This window comes from Grampus griseus, assembly GCF_964374135.1.
Source record: "Grampus griseus genome assembly, chromosome: 9".
Lineage (NCBI taxonomy): Eukaryota > Metazoa > Chordata > Mammalia > Artiodactyla > Delphinidae > Grampus > Grampus griseus.
In genome coordinates, this window is record NC_139003.1 from 10,935,484 (window position 1) to 10,962,936 (window position 27,453).

The 27,453-nt window shown below is 39.1% G+C and overlaps 1 protein-coding gene across 3 annotated transcripts in view; it reads left to right on the top strand.

The window, feature by feature from the left end:
- TPK1 (thiamin pyrophosphokinase 1) overlaps positions 1-27,453 on the top strand; it is a 341,016-nt gene that overhangs the window by 308,289 nt on the left and 5,274 nt on the right. For 2 of the 3 annotated variants that reach the window (XM_082661975.1, XM_082661976.1), the window contains one exon: positions 24,754-25,893. The exons of the other annotated variant lie outside the window; for it this stretch is intronic. In XM_082661975.1, the coding sequence (XP_082518101.1) occupies positions 24,754-24,881 (128 nt within the window). In that variant the 3' untranslated portion in view covers positions 24,882-25,893. Of the gene's footprint in view, positions 1-24,753; positions 25,894-27,453 lie in introns of those variants that run through there. 3 annotated transcript variants of the gene reach the window in all.

The window sequence follows — 27,453 nt, forward strand, 5'->3', positions numbered from 1 at the left end:
GAATCAAAGAGAGATGCACAGACTAGAAGATGATATTTGACTTTAGCCTTGAAGGACACAACAAGCATAGAAAAGACTGGGTAAGTTCCAAAAGGAGGGGAGACAGCAAAACTTTTCACAGGGATAGGAAGTTCCTGATCTTTTTTTTTTTTAGTTGAAAAAAGTATTTTAATAGTCTCTTCAGATAATTTTACATTGGGATATAGTTGATTTACAATATTATATTAGTTTCAGGAGTACAGCAAAGTGATTCAGTTATACATATATCCATTCTTTTTCAGATTCTTTTCCCATATAGGTTATTACAGAGTATTGTGGCGAGTTCCCTGTGCTATATAGTAGGTCCTTGTTGATTATCTGTTTTATATACAGTAGTGTGTATATGTTAATCCCAAACTCCTAATTTATCCCTCCCCCAACCTTTCCCTTTGGTAACCATAAGTTTGTTTTCAGAGTCTGTGAGTCTGTTTCTGTTTTGTAGATAAGTTCATCTGTATCATCTTTTTAGATTCTGTGTATAAGTGATGTCATATGATATCTGTCTTTGTTTGACTTCACTTAGTATGATAATCTCTAGGTCCATCCGTGTCCCTGCAAATGACATTATTTTGTTCTTTTTTATGGCTGAGTAATACTCCATTGTATTTATGTACCACATCTTTTTTATCCATTCCTCTGTCGATGGACATTTAGGTTGCTTCCATGTCTTGGCTATTGTAAGTAGTGCTGCTATGAACATTAGGGTGCATATATCTTTTCAAATTATGGTTACCTCCAGATATATGCCCAGGAGTGGGATTGCTGGATCATATTGTAGTTCTGTTTTTCGTTTTTTAAGGAACCTCCTTACTGTTCTCCATAGTGGTAACAGTGTAGGAGGGTTCCCTTTTCTCCACATCCTCTCCAGCATTTATTGTTTGTAGACTTTTTGATGATGGCCGTTCTGACTGGTGTAAGGTGATGCCTCATTATAATTTTGATTTGCATTTCTCTAATAATTAGTGTTGTGGAGCATCTTTTCATGTGCTTTTTGGCTATCTGTATGTCTTCTTTGGAGAAATGTCTATTTAGATCTTCTGCCCATTTTTTGATTGGGTTGGTTGTTTGTTTTGATATTGAGCTGTGTGAGCTGTTTCTATATTTTGGAGATTAACCCCTTGTCAGTCACTTCGTTTGCAAATATTTTCTGCCATTCTGTGGGTTGTCTTTTCGTCCTGTTTACGGTTTCCTTTGCTGTGCAAAAGCTTTTAAGTTTAATTAGGTCCCATAAGTAAAATTGTTTATTTTTGTTTTTATTTTCATTATTCTAGGAGGTGTATCCAAAAAGATATTGCTGTGATTTCTGTCAAGAGTGTTCTGCCTATGTTTTCCTCTAAGAGTTTTGTAGTATCTGGTCTTACATTTAGGTTTATTAAGGGAATAGCAAGTAGCATGGGGTGGCTGGCAAGTAGGTTATAGGGGAGGAACTAGATGATGAAGGGCCTTAATGTCAGGCCATGATGTTTAGGGTGGGGGGCAGGGAGGTTATAGGCAACTGGAGTCCATGAGTAATTCTTTCACATGAGAGAGACATGATCAGACAAGACATTTAGAGGAGTGGGAAGGAGAGGTGACGATTTGGGGTAAGGAGTACAATTAAAGAACTATCTGCTACATGTCCAGGAAGCAGTCATTATATTCATTACAGGATGTATTGATAATATATACCCTATTCGTAATTTTATGTTAGGTTTGTTTAAATTTTGCAGTTTCAGGGTTTTTTCCTACAGTTTTGCTACATATTTTTAAACTTTCAACTTGAAGGGCAGAGGACTCAGTCTCTCTCACTGCTGAGCACATGTTAAGTATCTGAGTGTTTCTTGATCCATTCCTATAATAAGGGGAAATCATTTCAAATGGATTTGATATGCTTACTTTAAATGTAATAGTACCTTTATAACATGAGACTCTATCACTCCATATCTGCAGGTGAAATGAAAATCAGTATCTGTATAATTAAATAATGTTCCTCTGGAGAAACAGATAATTGAATCTTAAATATAGTTCCCACCTCAGTAACCTAGAATCTGTACTGTCTAATCAATACAGTAACCATTAGCTACTTATTGCTCTTCAACACTTAAAATGTGACTTGTCCAAATTAAGATATGCTGCAAGTATATATACATACCAGATTTCAAAGACTTAGTATGAAAAAGTGAAACATCTCGATAAGACGTGTTAAAATGATAATATTTTAGGTATATTGGATTAAATTAATATAAAATGGCTCACTCTCAGCACTTTTATTCAACATAGTGTTGGAAGTCCTAGCCAGAACAATTAATTAAGCAAGAAAAAAAAAGGCATCCAAGTTGGAAAGGAAAAAGTAAAACTGTTACTATTTGCAGATGACATGATTATTACGTGGAGAAAACCCTAAGACTTCACCAAAAAAGTATTAGAACTAATAAATGAATTCAGTAAAGTTGTAGGATACAAAAATCAATATAAAAAATTTGTTCTGCTTCCATGTACTAATAATGAATTATCAGAACGAGGAATTAAGAAAATCTCATTTACAGTTTCATAAAACATTAAATACCTAGAAATAAATTTAACCAAGGAGGTGAAAGATCTCTACACTGAAGACTATAAGACATTGTTAAAAGAAATTGAAGACTAAAATAAATCAAAAGATATTCCACACTCATGGATTGGAAGAATATTGTTAAAATGTTCATACTACTCAGGGAGTGCAATGAATTTTCTATCAAAATTCCAGTGGCATTTTTCACAAACAATCATAAAATTTGTATGGAACCACAAAAGAAAGACCTTGAATTGCCAAAGCAATCTTAGGAACAAAGCTGGGGGAGGACCTTCAAGATGGCAGAGCAGTAAGACACGGAGATCACCTTCCTCCCCACAAATACATCAGAAATGCGTCTATATGTGGAACAACTCCTACAGAACACCTACTGAACGCTGGCAGAGGACCTCAGGCTTCCCAAAAGGCAAAAAACTCCCCACGTACCTTGGTAGTGCAAAAGAAAAAAGGAAAAACAAACAGAGACAAAAGAATAGGGATGGGACCTGCACCTCTAGGAGGGAGCTGTGAAGGGGGAAAGTTTCCACACACTAGGAAGCCCCTTCGCGGGCAGAGACTGCAGGTGGTGGAGGGGGAAGCTTCGGAGCCACGGAGGAGAGCACAGCAACAGGGGTGCAGAGGGCAAAGCAGAGAGATTCTTGCACAGAAGATTGGAGCCAACCAGCACTCACCAGCCTGAGAGGCTTGTTTGCTTACCCACTGGGGCAGATGGGGGCTGGGAGCTGAGGCTCCGGCTTTGGACGTCAGACCCCAGGGAGAGGACTGGCTGCATGAACACAGCCTGAAGGGGGCCAGTGCTCCACAGCTAGCCAGGAAGAAGTCTGGAACTGCCAAAGAGGCAAGAGACCATTGTTTCAGGGTGCACAAGGAGAGGGAATTCAGAGCACCGCCTAAACGAGCTCCAGAGATGGATGTGAGCCGTGGCTATCAGTGCAGATACCAGAGATGGGCATGAAACACTAACACTGCTGCTGCAGCCACCAAGAATCCTGTGTGCAAGCACAGGTCACTATCCACACCTCTCTTCCCAGGAGCCTGTGCAGCCCGCCACTGCCAGGGTCCCGTGATCCAGGGACAACTTCCCCAAGAAAACACACAGCATGCCTCAGACTGCTGCAACATCACGCTGGCCTCTGCTGTGGCAGGCTCGCCCTGCATTCCGTACCCCTCCCTCCCCCAGGCCTGAGTGAGCCAGAGCACCCTAATCAGCTGCTCCTTTAACCCCGTCCTGTCTGGGTGAAAAACAATCGCCCTCCGGCGACCTACACGCAGAGGCGGGGCCAAATCCAAAGCTGAACCCCAGGAGCTGTGCGAACAAAGAAGAGAAAGGGAAATCTCTCCCAGCAGCCTCAGGAGCACCGGATTAAATCTCCACAGTCAACTTGATGTACCTATATCTGTGGAATACCTGAATAGACAACGAATCATCCCAAAACTGAGGCAGTGGACTTTGGGAGCAGCTGTAAACTTGGGGTTCGCTTTGTGTATAATTTGTTTCTAGTTTTATGTTTATCTTAGTTTAGTATTTAGAGCTTATTATCATTGGTAGATTTGTTTATATCTCTATATATTATTAACTTTTTCTCTTTTTGTGAGTGTGTATGTGTATGCTTCTTTGTGTGATTTTGTCTGTATAGGTTCACTTTTATCATCTGTCCTACGGTTCTGTCTGTCTGATATTTTTTAGTATACTTTTTAGTGCTTGTTATCATTGGTGGATTTGTGTATTGGTTTGGTTGCTCTATTCTTTTTATTTTTAATTTTTTATTTTAATAACTTTATTTTTTACTTCTTTCTTTTTTTCTTTTCTCCCTTTTCTTCTGAGCTGTGTGGCTGACAGGGTCTTGCTGCTCCGCCGGGGTGTCAGACATGAGCCTCTGACGTGGGAGAGCCAAGTTCAGGACATTGCTCCACCATAGACCTCCCAGCCCCTCATAATATCAATCGGCAAGAATTCTCCCAGAGATCTCCATCTCCATGCCAAGACCCAGCTCCACTTCAATGACCAGCAAGCTCCAGTGCTAGACGCCCCATGCCAAACAACTAGCAGGGCAGGAACACAGCCCCACCCATTAGCAGAGAGGCTACCTAAAATCATAATAAGGTCACAGACACCCCAAACACACTACCGGACGCAGTCCTGCCCACCAGAAAGACAAGATCCAGCCTCATCCACCAGAACACAGGCACCAGTCCCCTCCACCAGGAAGCCAACAAAACCCACTGAACCAACCTTACCCACTGGGGGCAGACACCAAAAACAACAGGAACTACAAACCTGCAGCCTGTGAAAATGAGACCCCAGACACAGTAAGGCAGGCAAAATGAGAAGACAGAGAAACACACAGCAGATGAAGGAGCAAGGTAAAAACCCACCAGACCAAACAAATGAGGAGGAAATAGGCACTCTACCTGAAAAAGTATTCATAGTAATGATAGTAAGAGGATCCAAAATCTTGGAAATAGAATAGTGAAAATACAAGAAACGTTTAAAAAGGACCTAAAAGAACTAAAGAGCAAACAAACAATGATGACCAACACAATAAGTGAAATTAAACATACTCTAAAAGGAATCAATAGCAGAATAACTGAGGCAGAAGAACAGATAAGTGACCTGGAAGATAAAATAGTGTAAATAATTATTGCAGAGCAGAATAAAGAAAAAAGAATGAAAAGAATTGAGGACAGTCTCAGAGACCTCTGGGACAACATTAAATGCACCAACATTCAAATTACAGGGGTCCCAGAAGAAGAAGAGAAGAAGAAAGGGACTGAGAAAATACTTGAAGAGATTATACTTGAAAACTTCCCTAGTATGGGAAAGAAAATAGTCACCCAAGTCCAGGAAGCACAGAGAGTTCCATACAGGATAAATCCAAGGAGAAACATGCCAAGACACATATTAATCAAACTATGAAAAATTAAATACAAAGAAAAATATTAAAAGCAGCAAGGGAAAAGCAACAAATAACATACAAGGGAATCCCCATAAGGTTAACAGCTGATCTTTCAGCAGAAACTCTGCAAGCCAGAAGGGAGTGGCAGGACATATTTAAAGTGATGAAAGGGGAAAACCTACAACCAAGATTACTCTACCCAGCAAGGATCTCATTCAAATTCGATGGAGAAATTAAAACCTTTACAGACAGGCAAATGCTAAGAGAATTCAGTACCACCAAACCTGCTTTACAACAAATGCTAAAGGAACTTTTCTAGGCAGGAAACACAAGAGAAGGAAAAGACCTACAAATACAAACACAAAACAATTAGGGAAATGGTAATAGGAGCATACATATCGATAATTACCTTAAATGTAAATGGATTAAATGCTCCCACCAAAAGACATAGACTGGCTGAATGGATCCCAAAACACGACCTGTGCCTATGCTGTCTACAAGAGACCCATTTCAAACCTACGGACACATACAGACTGAAAGTGAGGGGGTGGAAAAAGATATTCCATACAAATGTAAATCAGAAGAAAGCTGGAGTGGCAATTCTCATATCAGACAAAATAGACTTTAAAATAAAGACTATTACAAGAGACAGAGAAGGACACTACATGATGATCAAGGGATTGATCCAAGAAGAAGATACAACAATTGTAAATATTTATGCTCCCAACATAGGAGCACCTTAATACAAAAGGCAAATGATAACAGCCATAAAGGGGAAATCGACAGTAACACGATCATAGTAGAGGACTTTACCACCCCACTTTCACCAGTGGACAGATCGATCATCCAAAATGAAAATAAATAAGGAAACACAAGCTTTCAATGATACAGTAAACAAGATGGACTTAGTTGATACTTATAGGACATTCCATCCAAAAACAGCAAAATACATTTTCTTCTCAAGTGCTCATGGAGCATTCTCCAGGATAGACCATATCTTAGGTCACAAATCAAGCCTTGGTAAATTTTAGAAACTTGAAATCATATCAAGTATCTTTTCTGACCACAACACTGTAAGTCTAGATATCAGTTACAGGAAAAAAAAACTGTAAAAAATACAAACACATGGAGGCTAAATAACACACTAGTAAATAACCAAGAGACCACTGAAGAAATCAAAGAAGAAATCAAAAAATACCTAGAAACAAATGACAATGAAAACACAATGACCCAAAACCTACGGGATGCAGCAAAAGCAGTTCTAAGAGGGAAGTTTATAGCAATACAATCCTACCTCAAGAAATAAGAAACATCTCAAACAACCTAACCTTACACCTAAAGCAATTAGAGAAAGAAGAACAAAAAACCACACAGTTAGCAGGAGGAAAGAAACCATAATGATCAGATCAGAAATAAATGAAAAAGAAATGAAGGACACAATAGCAAAGATCAATAAAACTAAAAGCTGGTTATTTGAGAAGATAAACAAAATTGATAAACCATTAGCCAGACTGATCAGGAAAAAATGGGGGAAGACTCAAATCAACAGAATTAGAAATGAAAAAGGAGAAGTAACAACTGACACTGCAGAAATACAAAGGATCATGAGAGATTACTACAAGTAACTGTATGCCAATAAAATGGACAACGTGGAAGAAATGGACAAATACTTAGAAAAGCACAGCCTTCTGAGACTGAACCAGGAAGAAACAAAATATAAAAAGACCAATCACGAGCACTGAAATTGAAACTGTGATTAAAAATCTTCCAACAAAGAACAGCCCAGGACCAGATGTCTTCACAGGCAAAATCTATAAAACATTTAGAGAAGAGCTAACACCTATACTTCTCAAACTCTTCAAAACATGGCAGAGGGAGGAACACTCCCAAACACATTCTACGAGGCCACCATCACCCTGATACCAAAACCAGACAAAGACGTCACAAAGAAAGAGAACTACAGGCCAATATCACTGATGAACATAGATGCAAAAATCCTCAACAAAATATTAGCAAACAGAATCTAGCAGCACATTAGAAGGATCATACACCATGATCAAGTGGGGTTTATCCCAGGAATGCAAGGATTCTTCAATGTATGCAAATCATCAATGTGATACCCCATAGTAACAAATTGAATAAAAACCACATGATCATCTCAATAGATGCAGAAAAAGCTTTCAACAAAATTCAACAAACATTAATGATAAAAACTCTCCAGAAAGTAGGCATAGAGGGTACTTAACATAATAAAGGCCATATATGACAAACCCACAGCCAACATCATTCTCAATGGTGAAAAACTGAAACCATTTCCACTAAGATCAGGAACAAGACAAGGTTTCCCATTCTCACCACTATTATTCAACATAGTTTTGGAAGTTTTAGCCACAGCAATCAGACGAAAAAGAAAGAAAAAGAATCCAAATCAGAAAAGAAGTAAAGCTTTCACTGTTTGCCGATAACATGATACTATACATACAGAATCCTAAAGATGCCACCAGAAAACTACTAGAGCTAATCAATGAATTCAGTAAAGTAGCAGGATGCAAAATTAATGCACAGAAATGTCTTGCATTCCTATACACTAATGATGAAAAATCTGAAAGAGAAATTAAGGAAACACTCCCATTTACCATTGCAACAAAAAGAATAAAATACCTAGGAATAAATCTACCTAAGGAGACAAAAGACCTGTATGCAGAAAACTATAAGACACTGATGAAAGAAATTAAAGATGATACCGACAGATGGAGAGATATACCATGTTCTTGGATTGGAAGAATCAACATTGTGAAAATGCCTATACTACTGAAAGCAATCAGCAGATTCAATGTAATCCCTATCAAACTACCAATGGCATTTTTCACAGAACTAGAACAAAAAAATTTCCCAATTTGTATGGGAACACAAAAGACCCCAAATAGCCAAAGCAATCTTGAGAAAGACAAATGGAGCTAGAGGAATCAGGCTCCCGGACTTCGGACAATACTACGAAGCTACAGTAATCAAGACAGTATGGTACTGGCACAGAAACAGAAATATAGATCAATGGAACAGGATAGAAAGCCCAGAGATAAACCCATGCACATATGGTCACCTTATCTTTGATAAAGGAGGCAAGAATATACAGTGGAGAAAAGCCAGCCTCTTCAAGTGGTGCTGGGAAAACTGGACAGCTACATGTAAAAGAATGAAATTAGAACACTCCCTAACACCATACACTAAAGTAAGCTCAAAATGGATTAAAGACTTAAATGTAAGGCCAGACACTATAAAACCCTTAGAGGAAAACAGGCAGAACGCTCTATGAAATCACAGCAGGATCCTTTTTGACCCACCTCCTAGAGAAATGGAAACAAAAATAAACAAATGGGACCTAATGAAACTTAAAAGTTTTGCACAGCAAAGGAAACCATAAAGAAGACAGAAAGACAATCCTCAGAATGGGAGAAAATATTTGCAAATGAAGCAACTGACAAAGGATTAATCTCCAAAATATACAAGGAGCTCATGCAGCTTAGTATCAAAAAAACAAACAACCCAATCCAAAAATGGACAGAAGACCTAAATAGACATTTCTTCAAAGAAGATATACAGATTGCCAACAAACACATGAAAGGATGCTCAACATCATTAATCATTAGAGAAATGCAAATCAAATCAAAACTACAATGAGGTATCACCTCACAGTGGTCAGAGTGGCCATCATCAAAAAATCTACAAACAATAAATGCTGGAGAGGGTGTGGAGAAAAGGGAACCCTCTTGCTCTGTTGGTGGGAATGTAAGTTGATACAGCCACTATGGAGAACAATAGGGAGGTTCCTTAAAAAACTAAAAATAGAATTACCATATGACCCAGCAATCCCACTACTGGGCATATACTCTTAGAAAACCATAATTCAAAGAGTCATGCACCACAACGTTCTTTGCAGCACTATTTACAATAGCCAGGACATAGAAGCAACCTAAGTGTCTATCGACAGATGAATGAATAAAGATGTGGCACATATATACAATGAAATATTACTCAGCCATAAAAAGAAACAAAATTGAGTTATTTGTGGTGAGGTGGATGGACCTAGTGTCTGTCATACAGAGTGAAGTAAGTTAGAAAGAGAAAAACAAATACCATATGCTAACACATGTATATGGAATCTGAAAAAAAAAGTTTCTGAAGAACCTAGGGGCAGGACAGGAATAAAGACGCAGACATAGAGAATGGACTTGAGGACACGGGGAGGGGGAAGGGTAAGCTGAGACGAAGTGAGAGAGTGGCATGGACATCTATACACTACCAAATGTAAAACAGAGAGCTAGTGGGAAGCTGCCGCATAGCACAGGGAGATCAGCTCGGTGCTTTGTGACCACCTAGAGGGGTGGGATAGGGAGGGTGGGAGGGAGACGCAAGGGGGAGGGGATATGGGGATATATGTTTATGTATAGCTGATTCACTTTGTTATAAAGCAGCAACTAACAGAGCAATATAAAGCAATTTTACTCCAATAAAAGTGCTTAAGAAAAAAAGAACAAAGCTGGAGGAATCATGCTTCCCGATTGTAAACTATATTTCAAATAAAAGAGGACACATAGGTCAAGTGGAACCAAACAGCCCAGAAATAAACCCATGCATATATGATCAATTAATTTTCAACAAAAAAGACAAAAATATACAATGGAGAAAGGGCAATCTCTTCAACAAATCGTGTTGGGAAAACTAGATGTCCACGTGCAAAAAGAAGGAAACTAGACCTCTATCTTATACCATACACAAAACTGAACTGAAAATGGATTAAAGATTTTAATGTAAGACCTGAACCATAAAACTCCTAGAAGAAAACATACAGAAAAAGCTCCTTGCCATCCACTCTGCAGTGATTTGTTTTGATTTGACCCCAAAAGGAAAGGCAACAAAAGCAAAAAAGTAGTAAGTGGGACTACATTGAACTAAAAGGCCTCTATGCAGGAAAGGAAGCCATCTTCTGCAAAGGAAACCATCAACAAAATTGAAAATCAACCTACTAAAAGGGAGAAAATGTTTGCCAATATATCAGATAAGGAATTAATATTCAAAATATATAAAGCACTCATACAATAGCAAAAAAATTTTTAAAATGGGCAGATGATCTGAATAGACTTTTTTTCCATATGAGACACATACAGATGGACAACTGGTACATGAAAATGTGCTCAACCTCACTAATCATCAGGGAAATGCAAATCAAAACCATAGTGAGTTATACTCACCTCACACCTGGTAGCATGGCTATTACCAAAAAGACAAGATAACAAGTGTTGTGAAGGCTGTAGAGAGAAGGGAACCCTCGTGCACTGTTGGTGGGAATGTAAACTGGTGCAGCCATGGTGGAGAACAGTAGGGAGGGTCCTCAAAAAATTGAAAACAGAACTTCTATCTAACCCAGAAATCCCCCTTCTGGATATTTATCCAAAGGAAACGAAAATGCTAACTTGAAAGGATATCTGTGCCCCCATGTTCACTGCAGTATTATTTACAATAGCCAAGACATGGAAACAACTTTAAGATCTTTAAGTGTCCATCAGTGGATGAATGGATATGCACACCCACACAGGAATATTACTTGGCCATAAAAAAGAAGGAAACCTTGCCATCTGCAGCAACATGGACGGACTCTTGAGAGCATTATGCTAAGTGAAGCAAGTCAGACAGAGAAAGACAAGCACAGGATGATCTGATATATATGTGGAATGTAAAAAATACACTAAAAACCAGTCTCATAGATACAAAGAACATACTGGTGATTGCCAGAAGTGGGGGGTGAGAGGGTGGAAGAAATGAGTAAAGGTGATCACAAGGTACAAACTTCCAGTTATAAAATAAATAAGTCATGGGGATGTGATATACAGCATGATGACTATAGTTAATAATACTGAATTGAATATTTGAAACTTGCTAAGAGAATAGATGCTGCATGTACTCTACACCTCTAAACTAGAAATAGTTTGACTTTCTGCCTTTAAGAAAATGAAAATGTAATATAGCAATTTAATTTTTGAAAAGTTTCAAGAACCACTATAAGTCTAAATGCTGTTTTACAGGATACAATTTTAATAGTAATAATCCTGCCAGGAGTTCCTATTTTAAAGTGTAAATTAGCAATTTTTAAATAGAAAGTTTGTCTCACGTATATACATACAAAGACATTTTTAAGATCTCTAGTTCAAAAAATTAAAATGGTAAAGACCAGTCACAGTGAACTGATTTTAGAGGTAGTATGGTTTGCTTTAATGCTAACGAAATCTGAGTCACATTTTCTTAATGTACAGCCATTACTCCAATGAGGCTAAGCATCTTCAGAGAATAATTGATGGATGTAGAGCATACAGTGGTTCCATTATGTTGAAGTAGTTAATGATGTCCAGTAAGTCTAATTAACTCCTAGAACTTAACCTAATATTCCAGGATGGTAGGGAACCTTGGGATTCATCATAATAGGTTTATTAAACATGTATCTGTGTGGTAGAAACAGTACTACTTTAAGTCTTAGAGTGGTTTTATCGGTCTCACTAAGTCATCCACTTACCCTACTCTGTCAGGCTGTTGACAGTTCTATACTTCAGGGAAACAGACCAGCATCAATTCTCTTTTTAGAGCTCTTCAAAGTAGTGCTTTAACCTCCCATAGTAACATATGTCTAACAACTTTTATGATCATCATAGCCTGTGGATTTAAACTCTCTGAGCTTCATTTTCCTCATCTGTAAACTACAGATAAAAGCCTGCTGTGCCTTGAACACTGTAAGTGCTCAGATAATGTCTTGAATGAATGAGAATTACTCCATCCCAAAAACCACCTCTTTGAGTAGCATCTCCCAGACAAAGTTTGTTCACTCCCTTCTCTTTTACTCTCTGTTTTGCTGATTTTTAGATACATTTGCATTACCTTTTAAATAATTTATTTTTATCAGACAACCAGTGTCAATCCACAGATTCTCGGGATGCCAGGCCTCTGGGGGATTCCTCCCCATTCCACTAGAACATACAGCCATTCCGGCTCCATCCTCGTTAGCTCCTGCCTCCTGCTTCCATCCTGTCCACTGAATTGGACTGTATATACGTCTTCACCTTTTACTAAAATGTGAAGTCCTTGAAAGCAGACACACTCATGTTTGTATCCTTAATGCCAGCACAGGGTATAACCTTCATAAATATCTGTCAGACAAATGAGTTTGTACATGTATGCAGATGACACCTGAAATGATTTTAAGCATCACACATAACCTAGCCTGGCAAAGTTCATCTCATTCTGTCTCTCAGCTGGCTATAAACTAGTCACTTGAATTAAGGCATTTGCTTATTGTTCAAATCATGACATCTCTCTTTTTTCATTTTAAAAGACTCTTAAGGTAGGAGAGGAAAATCTGATCTACTTTATTGACAAAATAACAGAAGAAAGCAAAAGGGATGGAAATTCCTTGAATACTTACTGTGTGTTAGAATTTTGACTATATCATCCATACAACTTCTCTGTGAAGCAGACATTATTATCCACATTTTGCGTATGAGGAAACTGAAGTCAGAAGGTTAAATAACTGAGTTCATATAGAGCTAGAGAGTGGTAAAGCCAAGGTTTGAACCTAGGTCTGACTTATTAACCTCATCATGACGGGGTTCATAGTTTTTGACAGCAAGATGCCTCCTCTGTAAAAAACACCTGAGCAGAGCAATCACACAGGTGCAGAGGGAACAAACGCTTCCTGCTCTTGCTTTCCAATGCTTGAGAGCATCAGAGGCCTCCAGAGTACTCCTTTACACTCTGTCAACCAGTTCAAAGGAGCACAGCCCACTAAACCAGCTTGCAGAGATAAGGTAGGAAGCCAGGACAAATGGCCCTACCCCCCTCCAACTGACAGGAAAAGAGCTGAATACTTGAATTCTACCAATTTGCCAGCCTCTGCTTTGCAGTCTTCAGTCTTTCCAGCTTTGGAGAAAAGCTATAGGACATCACTGAAAACAACAGAATATTAAGTGCCTCATTCTCAACCTTTCCTTTGGGAAAGAAAATACTTTGAAATAATGGATGAAAACTATAAAACCAGTTTTCATGTTTTTCATATTTTTAAGTTCTGTTTCTCTAAAATATGAAAAGCTCAGAGTCAGACTATGCCTCTGTGTTCCCTAATGTAATTCACATTAAATTTCATTGGAAGAGGAACTTAAACCCATCCTCACCAGCCAATATTCTATCATTAGACTACAGCTGTCCTTAAAACAACTGATGATCATGTCTTTGAAGCAAATAGATAAGACACAACTTTTATGTTCAAACAGAGCAAGCAATTTTAGGTTATGTTTATCACAGATTGCTTGTAGTTTTACACATGGCTGTCACCTTTATGTTTGTCTATAGTTAAAAACAGGACTTGATCTGAGTGACTGGTTGTCTCAGAACAACTATGTTTAGCTCTGCTGTACTCTCTGCAAATAAAAATGGAAAAAATCTGAATCTAGATAGGTTCTAAATGTTGAATTGAAAGTAAATGTTCAGCTAGCCAAAGTTTTGGATGAGTCCTCTGGAGTAGAAATGAAAAAGTTAATTTGTGAAGGAGTGACATCATCAAGATGGAAACATAGGTCATTCCCAACCTCAGTCCCCTTCACAAGAAGACCAACTAATAACTATCTATAGACAAGACACCACTGTGAAAATCCTAGAATACAAGGGTGAGGCTGAAGGCACCCCCTGTATCACAGAGAATGAGGTAGGACCACATTAGAAAAGTTAAGAGGAGCAGCTGCACCCTGACCACATCACTCCTCCCCCAGGCTGGCTCCCCAGGCCTGCAGTTCCTCCGGGGGAAAAGAAAGTCCAGGTGGACACCCGGCTCCTCCAGCATCATGGGTCATTTCTCAGGATGCCTTCTCAGGTCTTGCCTTATGGGCATCTAAGGAGACTTGGGGACGTGACTGTGACAGGGAAGGGGGAAGGGATTTATAGCAACGAGTGCTCGGACTGTGGCCCTGTTCCTCCTCCCAGTGGTGCCCAAGTAGAAGTCCCAACCAGCAGCTCTGCTCATCTGCAGGGCCAAGATCGTGGTCCATTCTGACCAGGGAGCTTGGCAGGGCGCAGATCTGCCTGATTCAGGACTCCAGACAGTGAGCCCTTGCCAGCCATGGAGCCTGTTCTGCCACTCCATCTGGACAGGAAAGCTAATTCACAGCCCCACCCACTGCTGAATACCGCCTCCAGCCCTACCGAGCAGGAACCTGACCAGAGCTCCTGGGAGTCTGTGTAGCTCATCCTGCAACCACAGTTACAGCAGCACTTGAATGGAGAGCCTGGCCAGTGGCCCTGCCCATATGCAGAGCCAGGATGGTGGCCTGTCAGGCCAGGGAACTTGGTGCATGATTCTGCCTAATTTGGCCCCCAAATAAGAGACGTGTCAGCCTTAGAGCCTGTCTGGTGGCTCCGCCCAGGCAGGGAAACTAATTCATAGCCCTACCCACTGTTAAATACAGCCTTCAGCATGCCCAACCAGGAAACCTAACCAGGCACATGGGAAACTGTGTAGCCCAGGGGTCCCCAGCCCCTGGGCCGTAGACCAGTATCGGTCTGCGGCCTATTAGGAACTGGGCTGCACAGCAGGTGGTGAGCAGCAGGCTAGCGAGTAAAGCTTCGTCTGCTGCTCCCCTTTGCTCCCCCTTGCATTACCGCCTGAACCATCCCCCCACCTCCCGCCCCGGTCCATGGAAAAATTGTCTTCCACAAAACCGGTCCCCAGTGCCAAAAAGGTTGGGGACCGCTGGCATAGCCCATCCTACAGCCCCACTTACAGTGATACCTGAGCAGAGAGCACAACCAGTGGTTCTCACCATTTGCACTGCAAAACCAGCAACTCTGCGTGGCCAGAGAATTTGGCGCACAATCCTGCCTGATCTGGGTCCTTAAACAATGGGCTGTGCTGGCCACGGGGTCCATTCTGCTGCCCTGGTCAAGCAGGGAAGCTACATCATAGCCCCAACTACTGCTAAATATAGTACCGAGTCTGACCATCCAGGAAACCTGACCAGAGAACCCAGGCAACTACAGAGCCCCATCCAACAGCCTCACTTGGGCAAAGAACCAAGCCAGCAGTCCTATCCAACTGTTTTCAGCCACAACACATACCCCACAACCTCAGAGCTCAGGCAGTGGCCTTGCCCACAAAGAAGACCCTAATAGCAGGCTCCCCCTGCCCAAGGGGTCTGTCAGCTCACATGTCCAGAACCCCAAGCTCAGCTGACTGGTGAAGGACTGTCTCTGCCAAGGCACACCTGTAAAGTCTAGAAGAAGAGACTGTTTACTCAAATGTGCAGATACCAATGTAAGAAATCAAGGATCAGGAAAAATCAGGTAAACAACACCACCAATGGAAACTAATAAAATGCCAATAATTGACACTAAAGAAATGGAAATCTATGAACTTCAATGAATTCAGGATAATCTTCTTAAAAGAAGTTTAGTGAACTACAAGACAGATAACAAAATGCGGGGGAAAAAATTGCATGAACAAAACGAGATGAAGAAAAAAAAATAGAAACCATCAAAAATAAACCAAACAGAAGTCCTAGAGCTAAAGAATACAATGACTGAACTGTAAAGTTCAATAGAGAGCTTCAAAATCAGAACTGACCATGCAGAAGACAGAATCAGTGACAGAGAAAGAATCAGGGACAGGGTATTTGAATTTATCCAGTCAGAGGAACAAAAGAAAAAAAAGAATGAAAAAGAGTGAAGAAAGCCTATGGAACTTATAGGATGCCATCAGAAGAAACAATATCTGCATTATGGGTACCCCAGAAGGAGAAAGAGAAAGGGACAGAAAGTGTATATAAAGCAAATAACGGCTGAAAATGAGAAAAGAAATGGACATACAAATCCATGAGGCCCAAAGGACCCCAAACAGATTAAACCAAATAGTTCCAAAAGTCAAAGACAGAAAGAGAATTTCAGGCCAGGAGAGAATGGGTAATATATTCAAAATATTGAAAGAAAAAAATCTGTCTGGCTTCCCTGGTGGCGTAGTGGTTGAGAGTCCGCCTGCCGATGCAGGGGACATGGGTTCATGCCCCGGTCCAGGAAGATCCCACATGCCGTGGAGCAGCTAGGCCTGTGAGCCATGGCCGCTGAGCCTGCGCGTCCGGAGCCTGTGCTCTGCAATGGGAGAGGCCACAACGGTGACAGTCCCGCGTACAGCAAAAAAAAAAAAAAAAAAAACTGTCAACAATAATACTATACCTGGCAAACCTGTCCTTCAGAAATGAAGGGGAGATAAATAAGTGCCTGAACAAATGAAAGCTGATTGAGTTTATCACCACTAGGCCTGCCTTACAAGAAATGCTAAAGGGAGTTCTTCAAGCGAAATAAAGTGATGCTAATTTACATGATAAAATCAGATGAACACAGGTATAAGACTTCCTGGTATTGGTAAATAATCAAAGTTATTTAATATGGTAATAGTGGTGCATAATTCTCTTACAACTCTAGTTTAAAAGTTTTAAAATGTATTAAGAAAAACCCATAACTTCAATAGTCTGTTACTGTATACATAATATAAAAAATATGTAAATTGTAACGTGATGGGGGAGAAGTAAATTGTAATTTTAGAGATGCTATTGAAGTTAAGTTGTCGTCAGCTTAAAATAGGATATTATAAATATAAGATAGTTTATATAAGGCTCATGGTAACCACAGAGGAAAAACCTATTACAGAAAAGATCAGGATCAAGTGAAAGTATACCAATACAAAAAAAGTCATCAACACAAAAGAAGACAGCAGAATAAGAAGCAAGGAACAACAGAGCTACAAAACAGTCAGCAAAACAAGTAAGAAAATGGCAATAGTAAATCCTTATCCATCAATAATTGCTTTAAGCATAATGGATAAAATTCTCCAATCAAAGATACAAAATTGGACGAATGACTTAAAAACAATATCAAACAATATACTGCCTACAGGAGACTCACTTTAGCTTCAAAGACACAGACTGAGACTGAAAGGATGGAGAAAGATATTTCAAGCAAATGATAACGAAGAAAAAACAAAGGTAGCTATACTCATATCAGACAAAATAGACGTTAAGCTAAAAATGACAGAAAGAGAAAGAACTTCACTATATAACAATGAAGGGGTCAATCCATCAAAAAGATACACCAATTGTAAATATTTATGCACCCACCCAACATCAGAGCACCTAACTATATAAAGCAAACATTAACAGAATTATAAGGAGAAATAAACAAATAAACAACAACAAATAGTTGGGGACTTTAATACCCCACATTCAATAACCAATAGATCATTCAGACAGAAAATCAATAAGGAAACAATGGATTTGAACAACACTGTTGACTAAGTTGTAACAGACATATACAGAATACTTTGTCTGACAACAGCAGGATACACATTCTTCTCAAATGCACACAGAACATTTTCTAGCATAGATCATGCATTAGGCCACAAAACAAGTCTTAGCAAATTAACCAAGACTAAAATCATACCTAATATCTCCTCTGACCACAATGGTATGAAACCAGAAATTGGTAAAAGGAGTAAAACTGGATAACTCATGAATACATGGAAATTAAACAGTACTATCCTGAACAACCAGTAGATCGATCTAAGATGAAATTAAATGAGAAATTTAAAAGTATCTTGAGACAAATGAAAATGGGAGCAAAACATACAAACTTATGGGATGCAGCAAAAGCAGGTCTCAGAGGGAAGTTCATATCTGTAAGTGCGTACCTCAAGAAATAGAAAGATCTCAAATAAACCGAACTTTTACACCTCAAGGATCTAGAAGATGAAGAACAAACTAAGCCCAAAGTTGGCCAAAAAAGGAAATAAAGTTTAGAGCATAAATAAATAGAGACCAGGAAAGAAATAGAGAAAACTGAATAAAACTAAGGGCTGGCTCTTTGAAAAGGTAAACAAAACAGACAAATCTTTATTGAGACTAACCAAGGGGAAGAGAGAGATCCCAAGCTAACAAAATTTTAAATGAAAGAGGGGACATTACAACTGATAATATAGAAATACAAAGGTTCATAAGAGTCTTCAGTGACCAACTATACACCAACACATAGAAAAGGTGGATAAATTACTAGAAACCTAGAACCTATCATGACTGAATTAGGAAGAACTAGAAAATCTGAACAGACCAATTACTAGTAGGGTATTGAATTGTTAATCAAAAATCTCCCAAACAAAGTCCAGGACCAGATGTCTTCACTGGTAAATTTTACCAAACATTTAATGAAGAATTAACAGCAGTCCTTCTCAAAATATCCAGAAATACTGAAGAGGAGAGAACACGTCCAAACTCATTTTACAAGGCTAGTATTACCCTGATATCAAAGCCAAATAGGACATTACAAGAAAAGAAAACCACAGGCCAATATCCCTGATGAATATAGATGCAAAAATTCTCAACAAAACAGCAAACCTAATTCAGCAGCACATTAAAAGGATCATATACCATGACCAAGTAGGATTCATCCCTGGGATGCAAGGATGGTTCAATATATGCAAATCAATAAATGTGATATATTACATTAATAGAATGAAAGATAAAAATCATATGATCATCTCAATAGATGCAGAAAAAGCATTTGACATAATTTAACATCTATTCATGATAAAAACTCTCAACAAACTAACTATAGAAAAGGAATGCACCTCAATACAGTAAAGTAAGGCCATATATATCAAGCCCACAGCTAACATCATACTCCATGGTGAAAGACTGAAGGCTTTTCCAACAGGACAAGGATGTCCACTCTCACCACTTCTATTCAACATGGCACTGGAAGTCCAAGCCAGAGAAAGCAGGCAACAAAAAGAAAGAAAAGCCTTCCAAATTGAAAAGGAAGACCCAAAATTATCTGTTTGTAGATGACATGATTTTATGTATAGAAAAGCCTAAACACTGAACCAAAAAAAAAAAAACTGTTAGATCAATGAATTTAGTAAAGTTGCAAGATACAGAATTCAACATACAAAAATCAAAAGTATTTCTACACACTAAGAATGAGTTATCTGAAAAATAATCTCATTTACAATATCATCAAGAACAATAAAATACTTAGGAATAAATTTAACCAAGGAGATGAAAGATCTCTACACTGAAAACTATAATACATTGATGAAAGAAATTGAAGACTAAAATAAATGGAAAGATATTCCATGCTCATGGATTGGAAGAATTAATATTGTTAAAATATCTATACCACCCAAAGCCACCTATAGATTCATTGCAATCCCCATCAAGATTCCAATGGCACTTTTTACAGAAGAGAAATCCTAAAATTCATATGAAACTACAAAAGACCCTGAACAGCCAAAGCAATCCTGAGAAAGAACAACAAAGCTGGAGGTATCACACTTCCTGAATTCAAACTATATTATAAAGATATAATAATAAAAGCATTACGGTACTGGCATAAAAACAGACACATAAACCAATACAACAGAATTGAGAACCAACACATACAGTGAGCTAACATGAAAAGAGAGCCAAGAATACTTGATGGAGAAAAGACAGTCCTTTTAATAAATGGTGCTGGGAAATTGGATAGTCACATGTAAAAGAGTAAAACTAGATCCCTATTTTACATCACTCCCAAAAATTAACTCAAAATGGATTAAGAAATTAAACATAAGACCTGAAACCATAAAACTCCTGGAAGAAAACCCAGGAATAAAGCTTTTTGACATGGGTCTTGGCAAAAGACCAAAGCACAAAAGACTAAAGCACAAGCAACGAAATAAAAAATAAACAAGTGGGACTACACCAAACTAAAAAGCTTCTGCACAGCACAAGAAACGATAGCAAAATGAAAAGACAACCTAAGCAATGGGGTAAGATATTTGCAAATCATATCTGAGAAGGGGTTAATATTCAAAATATATAAAGAACTCACACAACTCAAAAGAAAAAAAAATAAGTTAAAAATGGCCAAAGGACCTGAATAGACATTTTTCCAAGAAGACATACAGATGGCCAATAGGTACATGAAAAGGGTAGATAACAACACTAGTCAGGGAAATCAAATCAAAACCACAATAAGTTATGACCTCATACCTATTAGATTGGCTGTCATCAAAAAGACAAGAGAACAAGTTCTGGAGAGGATATGGAGAGAAGGGAACCTTTGTGCACTGTTGGTGGGAATGTAAATTGGTACAGCCACTATGGAAAACAGTATGGAGGTTTCTCAAAAAAATAAAACTACCATATTACCAGCAGTCCTACTTCTGGGTATATATCCAAAGGAAACAAAATCACTATGTCAAAAAGATAACTGCACTCCCATGTTCATGTTCATTACAGCATTACTTACAATAGCCAAGACATGGAAACAACCTAAGTTTCCACCGACAGATGAATAGATAAAGATGTGGTGTATATACAGTGGAATACTGTTCAGCCATAAAAAGGAAACTCTGCTATTTGCAACAATATGAATGGACCTTGAGGGCATTATGCTAAATGAAATGTCACACAGAGAAAGACACATACTGTACCATCTCACTTATATGTGGTAGCTAAAAAACTCAAATTTATAGAAAAAAGGATCAGATTTGTGGTTACCAGAGGCAGAGGGTGGAGAGAATGAGGTGAAGGTGGTCAAAAGATATCGACTTCCAGTTTTAAGACAAATTTAAGTACTGGCTGTGTAATGTTCAACATGATGAGTATCATTGCCAAGGCTGTATTGTATATTTGAAAGTTAGTAAGAGAGTAGACACCAAAGTTCTCACAAGGAAAAAAAAATGTAATTATATAAGGTGATGGATGTTAACTAAACTTATTTTGGTAATCATTTCACAATATATACATATGTCAAGTCATTTTGCTATACACCTTAAGTTTATACAGTGTTATTATATGTCAATTATCTCAATAAAACTGGAAGAAAAAATAATAAAAGGAAGTAATTGTTGTATTGCTATCTGCAGGAAGTTATCTGTCAGTCTTATGTATTTTATTTCATGATTGACCCTCAAACATCTGGGGAGAGGGGAGTTCAGTATTAATTCCAAATATTTTCTTTAAAAAAAAAAAAGAGATTTTCTTCTAAGGGAGACTTTTGAAAGTTTTGTCCAAAAGCATGATTCTTTGGAGAAAACATACTCCAAAATAATTGTAGTGACATAGTCAATAGAATTTCATGATTTTGTGTTTCAGTTTATTCATCTTTTTTTTCTATCATTTTTATTCTACTTTCCATAAAGTTGGAGATAATCAAATGAATTTCACTGTAACCTTTAATTAATTGTAACTATTGTTATGGACTGAGTATTTGAGTCCCCCCAAATTCACATATTGAAGCCATAACCCCCAATGTGATGGTATTTGGAGGCAGGGCCTTTGGGAGATAATTAGGGTTGGATTAGGTCATGAGGGTGGGACCCTCATGATGGATTAGTGCCCTTATAAAAAGAGGAAGAGGCAGGAGATCTCTCCACCATATGAGGATACAGCAAGAAGGCAGCTGTCTGAAAACCAGCCAAGAAGACAGTTCTTACCAGAACTCAACCATGTTGGCACCGTGATCTAGGACTTCCCAAGCTCCGGAACTGTGAGCAATAATGTCTGCTATTTAAGCAACCCAGCCTATGGCATTTTGTTACAGCAGCCCAAAGCCAACTAAGAAATGTTTAATAACTGGTTCTTTTAACATTACAAAATACAAAGAAAACATGATTTATAAGCCTGGATAATAATGGCCTTATATATTTCATGCAAAGTAAAAACTGTACCTTCTCATACCCTAATAAAGCTTTTTCACTTCTTTTCCCATTTAAGAATTAATTAAGATGCAACAATGTCTTAGAAAAGCCAACATATATAATATAGTTGTCTACCTAGGATAATCCAAAATCCATAGTCTACCTTCAGAAAATCAGAAAGGAATTTACGTGCAACTACAAACTAGAGAAATAATTTTGCACTCATGTCCTTTGAGCCCAGGTAAAAAACAGGATTTTAACTTAATCAGCTGCCAGAATCTTAAACGCACTGTTCCGCGTTCAGGTGGGCTGTGTGCACCTGGTGCTTCCCTGGGGGGTTTCCACTGTAAAGCTGGTCCACTGAAGCACCCTAAATTGCCCTTCTGAATAAATGGTATGAAATGTGTAAACTGTTCCCCAGCCCTTCCTCAGAGGGCTGTTGGGAACCCTGGGCCTGGGATGGATGTCAGTAGGGATCTGGTGCACCCGGATTCCAGGCGTGGTCACCCTTCAGGAGAGCAGCAAGGCTTCTTTCCCTGACAGACTCACTATCTATGTAATAGTGTCTGGATTTGTAAATTTCTATGCTTATCATAAATATCATTCAGAAACATCATCTCAGAAAAGCTCCAGATTACTGAGAGGCGAAAGCTTCTTGCACTGAGTTACCTGTTAGGGCAACAGTCACACGAGGTTCACACTTGTATTCCTGTAGTTTTACTTTATAACTTCATGTTTGCATTAGTAAACGTGTTGACAGTTTACTAATCACGTTAGTAACTAGTAAAGAAATAGTTTGAGTTTTAATAAGTAAACTGTGTGAATTACTGATGTTATATTATCCTATAATACTACTTCTGAATTTTTAAATTGCCTTTTCAAGATTTCCTCAGAAAGATAACAGGCTCCCTCTAGCGGGAAGTGACCGTTATAATTGAATTATTTACTCCAAAGCTGTGTAACTTCATAGTTGAACTTTGTTTGAAGGAAAAGGGGCCTTTTCTGACTCTGACATTTGTTTATTTCTCTCCATAACATTTGTTTACTTTTCTCTTTCTAATTTCTTAGCTAAGGAATCAGTACTGATTATCAAGGAATGTTTGCAGGACAGTCATGGTTTCAAGTCATGTTGATACCGTGAACTGCTCTTTTATAAGCAAAGGGAAGTGAGGTTATCAATGGATGCCCAGGCATTAATTTCAACGAACTTGATAGGAAATATATATATATATAAACGTAATTTATATGTAATTATGTAATTTATAAATATATATAAATTCTAATAATATACCTTAACTCCAAAGCCTTTATTTTCATAATTAAGTAATTTAAAGGATTATCTCATCTTGTGCCCTCATTGTATGCTGAGTTTAAGTGGCACGCTCAAGATTACACATTTGGAAGTCTGCTTTTTGACCTCCCAGTTCTGATTAATTTTACAGAAAGCAAGCCTTGTTCACTTTGGCTTTTCTTTATGAGAAAAAATGACCAAAATCCCATGTTTTTTTTTTTAAGTAATTAGCTTTCTGCCCCATATCATTTATAATTAAAACTAAAACTGTATTTTTATAGAGCTTAGTCAAATATAAAAATGTTAATTCTGGGGCTTCCCTGGTGGCGCAGTGGTTGAGAGTCCGCCTGCCGATGCAGGGGACACGGGTTCGTGCCCCGATCCGGGAGAATCCCACATGCCGCAGAGCGGCTGGGCCCGTGAGCCATGGCCGCTGAGCCTGCGCATCTGGAGCCTGTGCTCCGCAACGGGAGAGGCCACAACAGTGAGAGGCCCGCGTACCGCAAAAAAAAAAAAAAAAAAAAAAAAGTTAATTCGGACATCAAGAAAATTAAAATTGCACCCAGGCAAGGAAGTAACCTATTACAGAAATGGGTTTTGGTTTTACAACTGGTAAAGAAAAAAAAAAAAAAAAATTAATGAAATTTAGTATTGAGAGTGACATATATCCCAAACTGGTAAATAACCAATAACCAACTCCAGGAAGACTGGTTATAACAAGCTATAGAAACTTTCAGGTTTAGAATCTCATATCATACATTTCACCTATCCCACATTTAAAAAAAAAAATTTTATTGTGGTAAGAGTCACATAAAACATACTGTTTTAACCATATTTAACTGTACAGTTCAGTGGCTGTAAGTACATTCATACTGTTGTGCAACTCTCACCCTCATCCAGCTACTGAATTTTTCTCCTAAACTGAAACACTGCCCCCATTAAACACTAACTCCCCATTCCCCGCCAGAGATTGGGATTGACATACGTACACTCCTCGGTATGAAGCAGATGGCTGGTGGGGGCCTAACTGTATAAGCACAGGAGAAAAAAAAGGTAGAGTCTGTTTGCAGGGCAGGTATTAAGTTAACCTATCCCGCATTTTACAGATCATCTATCGAAGTGTGTGCTTAATTGCTTTTTGGTAACTCTTGACAAAGCCATTCTCCACTGGAGGGAGCTTGGCTCTCACCAAACTTGTTTTCTTATTTTCTTACAGCAAATCATAGGATTAGTTTCGGAACACTGGTCAGCACTTCCAATACCTACGATGGATCTGGTGTTGTGACTGTGGAAACAGACCATCCCCTCCTCTGGACCATGGCCATCAAAAACACCCATGACTGACCTCCACAGCTGTGCCTCTGACCTCATTTGCCAACAACTTCATGCTCCACAAGAACAGTTCACCTTGGTTGGCAGGAATCTAAACCTGTCCCTGAGAAGCCTGCTAGTTTTAAATATGTTTAAATATGTTATATTCATAAACATTATGAATGACAGATCTCAATTGTACAGTGACGGGGGGAAATCATTATTTCTTAAGAAAGTAAATTACACTCAGTTGGAAAACTAATGTGGATTATTCCACTCTAAAATTAAGGACTGATCATTCTTATGTTACTAATCGTTCCATGTATCCTAGAAAACTGTTGGCTTTTATTTTTGCGGTACGCGGGCCTCTCACTGTTGTGGCCTCTCCCGTTGCGGAGCATAGGCTCCGGACGCGCAGGCTCAGCGGCCATGGCTCACGGGCCCAGCTGCTCCGCGGCATGTGGGATCCTCCCGGACCGGGGCACGAACGCGCGTTCCCCCGCATCGGCAGGCGGACTCCCAACCACTGCGCCACCAGGGAAGCCCTAGAAAACTGTTTTTAGGTTTGAACCTGAGAAGGCTCTGTTGAGGCTCCGTGCTGTCCAGCACATAACCCTCCTCCTGTTCATCCTTAATTGCTTAACACCAAAGGCTACTTCTGTCTAATAATATTAGCTCTTTCTGTATTATATGTATTCCCTTTCACTGAAAAAATAATTCCTTCTAGCTTGGGATGCTAGAACTGCATTTTATTCTGGCCTTAATGTTTTTTGGTATTATCTTTTCATAATAAATTTAAAAATGATTGGCCTGATTATTAAAATTTAAAACAGGTAGAACCTGCCCAGCAGCTTTACATAGCACAAAGCCGGTGTTGCCGTAAGGAAAGGGACCAGCAGCTCTCTTCTTTCTGGTGCTACAACAGTGACGGTTGCCTTGTAAGTGGAGAGTGAAAGTGGGATCAGGTGAACTAGCATGCAGTTGTGCATAGTCAATCATTAGAGATAATTATTCATAATTTATGCAAATATATGTGAAATTGAATCCAGATGTCAAATAAAAATATTTAGTTATCCATGTGCCTGTGGTCAGTTTTTAAGAAAACAATCCATTTTCTCAACTGTAGTTTATAATGACCAGTCTTTCCTAATCAGTGTTTCTGTACAAAAAAAAAACTTGCTCAAAAGATGATTAATAGGTATAGTTCTTCACGCCTCTGATTTTGGGGAGGCAACCCAGTGTTGTTGTCAACACTTTCTCTAACCTCCATGGAAGTTACTTTCTAGAGCACATGTGCCACATGTTTACACTTAATCTCTCTGGACCCATTGCCCCATCTATAAAGTAGGGATTATAGGTAGCACCTGTTTACCTTGTCGGACTTAGAAAGGAAGGACAGGTAGATTGCTTTCAAAGATTGTTACATGCTGGAGAAAAAAGAGCCAACAGAGGGAAGGCGCTTCCGTGGTAGAGAAAGTGAAGAAAACTGGTGGAGGAAGAACCCTGGGGAAGAGTAAGAGAAGGGCTCAGAGCACAGGTGAGAGTCGCACATCGTACAGTCAGTACTACAGTGGAAGGCCCGGTTCTAGGCCCTTCTGCCTCTTAGCACAGATGCAGAGCCCAGAGCTTCTGTCCCCCTAGTGTCTCCTCCCACCCACAACAGAGACAACTGTAAAGAAGGCAGGAGCTAGAGACAAACTTATGTTACCAAGGGGGAAGGGGTGGGGGAGAGATAAATTGGGAATTTGGGGTTAACAGATGCACACTACCACATATAAAATAGGTAAACAACAAGGACCCACTGTATAGCACAGGGAACTATAGTCAATATCTTGTAATAACCTATAATGGAAAAGAATCTGGAAAAGAATAGATACATATATATAAAATTGGATCACTTTGCTGTACACCTGAAACATTGTAAATAAACTATACTTCAATTTAAATGAAATAAATTTTAAAAAATAGCTAGAAGAAAGCTCAGTCAAGCACTAGCTCCTAAGCTGGCCCATTTAACTCAGAACCTCCAACGGGAAAATATAACATAAGACCTCCAAGCCACTGCCTCAGCCAGCGCCTGCGCCAGAAGAAGCTAGAAAGAGGAAGGACACTGGGAAAGGGCCCTCCCAGTACCTGATACTGAGTGCTGGTTCACTTACAGTTTCAGGCTCAGCTGTTACCTGTTCATTACTAAAAATGGATTCACAACATACGGAATCTGAAAATATGTCCACCGTTTTAAGATTTTACTGCAAAAGAGTCGTGCCCTATGTACCCTGAAAATTTTACCAGTGTTAATAAGCAGATACTTGACAAGAAGAATACAGTTTGCTGAAGGTGAGGGGGGAACAAAAGCACTGAGATTCATCCCAGACCACCCACTGGAGGCCCGTGGAAGCCCTTCCCCTCAAGTATAGGGCTCCTCTCCCAATCCTGCCAGGCTACTGAAGAACTAGGTATTTGACCCCTTTCTAGCCCTTAAAACTACCTAAGTGCAATTTTCCTCTTTTTTTTTTTTTCTTTTTTGCGGTACGCGGGCCTCTCACTGTTGTGGCCTCTCCCGTTGCGGAGCACAGGCTCCGGACGCGCAGGCTCAGCGGCCATG